This window comes from Ascaphus truei, chromosome 1 (assembly GCF_040206685.1).
Source record: "Ascaphus truei isolate aAscTru1 chromosome 1, aAscTru1.hap1, whole genome shotgun sequence".
Lineage (NCBI taxonomy): Eukaryota > Metazoa > Chordata > Amphibia > Anura > Ascaphidae > Ascaphus > Ascaphus truei.
Window position 1 is genome coordinate 82302345 of NC_134483.1, and position 5000 is coordinate 82307344.

At 39.8% G+C, this 5000-nt stretch overlaps 1 protein-coding gene across 9 annotated transcripts in view; it reads left to right on the forward strand.

Moving 5' to 3' along the window:
- MAST4 (microtubule associated serine/threonine kinase family member 4) overlaps window positions 1-5000 on the forward strand; it is a 607818-nt gene that overhangs the window by 579745 nt on the left and 23073 nt on the right. For all 9 annotated transcript variants that reach the window (XM_075590393.1, XM_075590412.1, XM_075590402.1 and 6 more), the window contains 3 exons: window positions 1104-1226; window positions 4334-4446; window positions 4731-4858. In XM_075590393.1, the coding sequence (XP_075446508.1) occupies window positions 1104-1226; window positions 4334-4446; window positions 4731-4858 (364 nt within the window). The remainder of the gene's footprint in view (window positions 1-1103; window positions 1227-4333; window positions 4447-4730; window positions 4859-5000) is intronic.

Sequence of the window (5000 nt, forward strand, 5' to 3'; positions counted from 1 at the left end):
TGGCCTGCTTACAGCACAGCCATCAGTTGGCAGTAGCCAATCACCTGTTCTTACTCCAGCACTTTCTACTAAACCTACTACCCATCTTAGATAAAATTGGCAAGCAGGGGGAGCCAGAATTGTGTGAGAATATTTGGGTGTCTGCAGGAAGTTATAGAAGATTTATGCTGCCTATCTTTGAAAATCTCACGTAGAGTTGGGCAATATACCGGTATGATAGTAATAGCGGGTAATAAAAATTATGGTAAGATGGTCTGTCTAATCTTTTATTACATTGGTATTACGGACTTCCTGATTGACGTGTTCATACCTTTCTGCTTCATCACTGATGGGAACACAGTCCCTGCCCTCCCCCCCCCCCCTCCTCAGTCGTCTTAACGGCAATACTTTACAGGGCCCATATCTGTGAGCCGAAGGCCACCATGTAGTTCCCATGTACTGCTCCTGCTCCATCAGGCATGTTGCGGTCCTCTCTTTGTCTGCTGCTTCAGCTTCCCTGCACCATCCAGATATCTGTCCCGGGAGGCTCATACAGATCCCAATGCAGTCTGCCGGCTCCTCAAGTGAGGTCACTGCTCCTCTGGTCTGCTCTCTTAAGGTCTGTCCGGCTGCAAGGGGCTCCCTCCTCTATCCTCTTCACCCCTCTCCCCTTCACTCCTCTCTCTCCTTTTCCCCTTCACCCATCTCCTCTTCACCAATTCCCCCCTATCCTTTTCACCTCTCCCACCTCCCGTCTTCAGCCCTCTCCCCTTCAGCATCGCCTCTCCCCTTCACCACTTCTACCTGCCTCTTCTTCCCCACCTCACCTCACCTCTCTCCTCCCTCCTTTCCCCCTCTCTTCTCTGATATCATGATAACCTAATTTTTGGAAAGAAACGAGTCAAAATAATTGTTTACATGCATTGCAAATTGTTTTTTTAAATGAATTACAGTTTACAATAAAAGATCTGAAACACATACATTATTTAAATCATTTTTTTGTGTTTTCTACCAAACTGATTTTTATCGCGATATATATCATTATGGCGATACATTTCTTAATATTGTTATCGTGGTGAGAGTTTTGTTATCACCCTAATCTCTCATCTATCTTGCTTTCCCAGGTGGGGCATATGAAGTAAAACAACATCCCTTCTTTTGTGCCTTAGACTGGAACAGTTTACTTAGACAAAAAGCAGAGTTCATTCCACAACTGGAATCTGAGGATGATACCAGTTATTTTGACAGTAAGTACAGTTGTCATATTAGGGAAAGAATTCAGCCGGTGTTATTTTAATATCCAAAAATGTTAAAATAAACATTGATTTATTTCCTGCCTTGTACCTACTTTTTATTCAAACTTCTTATATGCGGAAAAGCTGTTCCTGATGCATGACATCATGGTAAATGGTGCAGAACACGACTACACCCATCTCTTTAAATCCTTTTTGGTAACACCTTCTAATTTATTGGACCATGCCGGCTTCTGCTCCTTCCTTTTAGCTTGTACCAATATGAAAGATTAACAAGTCGATTGCTACTTTGACTTTTATAGGTGCATTCTGATTGTATTTATTTTAATATTTTGTGTGGAGGGGTTTAAAGGTGCAGACCAAGAAATATCCTACAGTTGTATTTAAAAAAAAAAAAAATCAGTTCTGTATTATCAAAAAATACTTGTAGTTTCTTTTTTATTTATTTATTTTAAAACAATTCTGAATGACATTTTGAATGTATTATAATATAACAAGCATTTATAAAGTCATATCCCCTTCCTCTTCTGATTAGGCTCTGGCACACCCTTTTTGAACCCTGCCCTCTCTCTAGCAGTGCACCAATTGTATCTCTTGTATCTCTTGTACCTCTTGCCCCTACTATAACCCTACGCTCACACACATTTTAACTCCTCCCTCTACTCTGATTCCTTTCCCTCTTCCTTCAAGCATGCAACAGTTATACCATTACTCATAAACAGCAAGCTTGACTCTACCTGTCTTTTTAACTATGGACCTGTCTCCCTCCTGCCTTTTGCCACTACACTCATTGAACGTCTTGTATTTTCTCGCTTACTCCACTTTCTCAACACCAATTCTCTCATAAACCCTCTACAAACTGGCTTCCGCACTGCTTACTCAACTGAAACAGCCCTCGCTAAAATAACTAATGACCTCCATGCTGCCAAAGACAGAGGTCATTACACACTGCTCATATTACTCGACCTCTCTGCAGTATTTGACACCGTGGACCACCCTCTTTTCCTTCACATTCTCCATACTCTTGGTATTCGTAACAAAGCTCTATCCTGAATCTCCTCTTACCTCTCCCATCGTACTTTCAGTGTCTCTTCTGCTAACTCCTCCTCCTCTATCGATCTCTCTGTGGGGGTACCTCTTCTCTTTTCTCTGTACACACTATCTCTAGGTGACCTAATCTTTAAATCATTTATCTCTTGGGTTTAAATATCACCTCTATGCTGACGACACACACATGTACTTTTCAACACCCGACCTTACACCTGCTGTACAGACCAAAGTTTCTTAATGTCTCTCTGCGATATCATCCTGGATGGCCCTCCGCCGACTTAAACTTAACATGGCAAAAACAGAGCTCCTCATACTTGCCCCTACTACCTCCTTCCACATTACTGTTGGAAGTACCATCATTCACCCAGTAGCCCAAGCACGCTGCGTAGGGGTCACACTCGACTCCTCTCTCACATTGTTCTCTCACATTCAAAACGTATATAAAACCTGTCGCTTTTTCCTCTGCAATATTGCGAAGATACGCCTTTCCTCTGTTGCTCGACTGCTAAAATTCTGTCTCAGGCTCTCATTCTCTCCTATCTCGCCTTAAACCTTTCTCACTGACTGCACCACACCTCTGGAATGCCCTTGCCCTACCCGACTAGCACCCTCTCTATCCACATTTAAGACCCACCTTAAGACAAACTTGCTTAAAGAAGCATATGAGTAGCACTGTGGATAATACTAGACACATGATACATAAAGCTTGGCCCCCTGCAGGCGCACTTACCAGAATGTCCTCCTACTGTCTCTGTATGTTCTTCCTACCTACCAATTAGATTGTAAGCTCCTCGGAGCAGGGACTCCTCTTCCTAAATGTTACTTTTATGTCTGAAGCACTTATTCCCATGACCTGTTATTTGTATCATTTGTTATTTATATGATTGTCATATGTATTACAACTGTGAAGCTATGTACATTATTGGCGCTATATAAATAAAGACATAAATACAGGCATACCCCGCTTTAAGTACACTCACTTTAAGTACACTCGCGAGTAAGTACATATCGCCCAATAGGCAAACGGCAGCTCACGCATGCGCCGGTCATCACATCCTGAACAGCAATACCGGCTCCCTACCTGTACCAAAGCTGTGCGCAAGCAGGGAGACTATAGAGCCTGTTACAAATGGGTTATTTACATCAGTTATGCACGTATATGATGATTGCAGTACAGTACATGCATCGATAAGTGGGAAAAGGTAGTGCTTCACTTTAAGTACATTTTCGCTTTACATACATGCTCCGGTCCCATTGCGTACGTTAATGCGGGGTATGCCTGTACTGTATATCTAGTGACTGCCTGGTCACAAGATCTTCCCCACTGAACTTTGCATCTTTGGTCCTCTTCTGCTGCACTGACAGCCATTTAGTGAACCCAGAGCCGAATCTTAGCTAATTACTTATCATTGCGTGGATTGTATTGAGAAACATATTAATGGGAAAAAATAGTAAATAAAAATTTAAAAAGGCATCTTGGACTGCAGCTTTAAACAAAAGTTAAGCAATTCAATCCATTGTGATACATTTCTTCGACTTTCCACAATGGATAGTTCATTAGGTACTGTAGCTGTCAATAAGCGGTCAGTGAGGTAAGTTCACTGTTCAAAGCCATTAACTCAGTATATTTTTTACCTGTCACTGGCACCTCCGTCCTCCACCATCATTTAAACTTCATTTTATTATCTGCCATGGAAAGTATCTCCGACTCTACAGAACAGCTTCCTACATGAACTATGACATAGAAATGCAAAACCAGCAGTTTTTATATTGTATACAATGTCCAATATGTGACCCTATTCAATCTAATTTCCCTGTTAATCTTCCGAACATGAATATCATTCTGTAGAAATTATTTATAAATAATATAATTTTAGAAATTATTTAAAATACTAATTTATATATATATCGAATGTGAACATTTTCACTGAGTTTATTGGCAAAGTATAATAAATAATAATTATAATAATGATAGTTTTGTATTGTTCTCTTTTGTGATCAACCCAATTATGTTTAATAACTAACTAGTAAGTCACTTTAACATCATTCAGCACGTTCTGAGAAGTATCACCATATGGAAACTGAAGAGGAGGAAGATACAAATGATGAAGACTTCAGCCTGGAAATTAGACAGTTTTCCTCATCCTCACACAGATTTTCAAAAGTAAGTAAAACCGCAAAACCATGAACCATATCGGTCAATTGTTTGTTTGTTTTTGGTAGTAGAATATTAACAATATTTGCACACCACAGCTCTCAAAAATATGAAGATTAAATGCATTATATTCATCCAATTTAATCTAACCAAATGATACAAATTCAATGTATTTGATTTCTTGCCAAGTACATGTCTGTTCATATAGTATTAGAATTTTTATTTTAACACTTAAGAGCCTATATACACCTGCTGGATATATTTGCTTTGGTTAATATCTTGTCTTTTTAAAGGTATTCAGTAGCTTTGATCAAATAATGCAAAACAAAGCAGAAGAAAAGGATGATACAGCAGACAAATCAAAGGACCTCAATTTGCCACCAGTAGAATCCTTAAGTTGGAGTTCCGAATATTCCGAAATGTGAGTAGTAAACAACATGCTTACCGCAGCATTATTTAGTACCCAATGTACAGTACTTGTATTTATATGTCAATTTATGTACATAGAGCTGAGAAGGACCTGATGCAGGACCATCGCTGTTTTAGTCCTGGGAGTTCTTTTG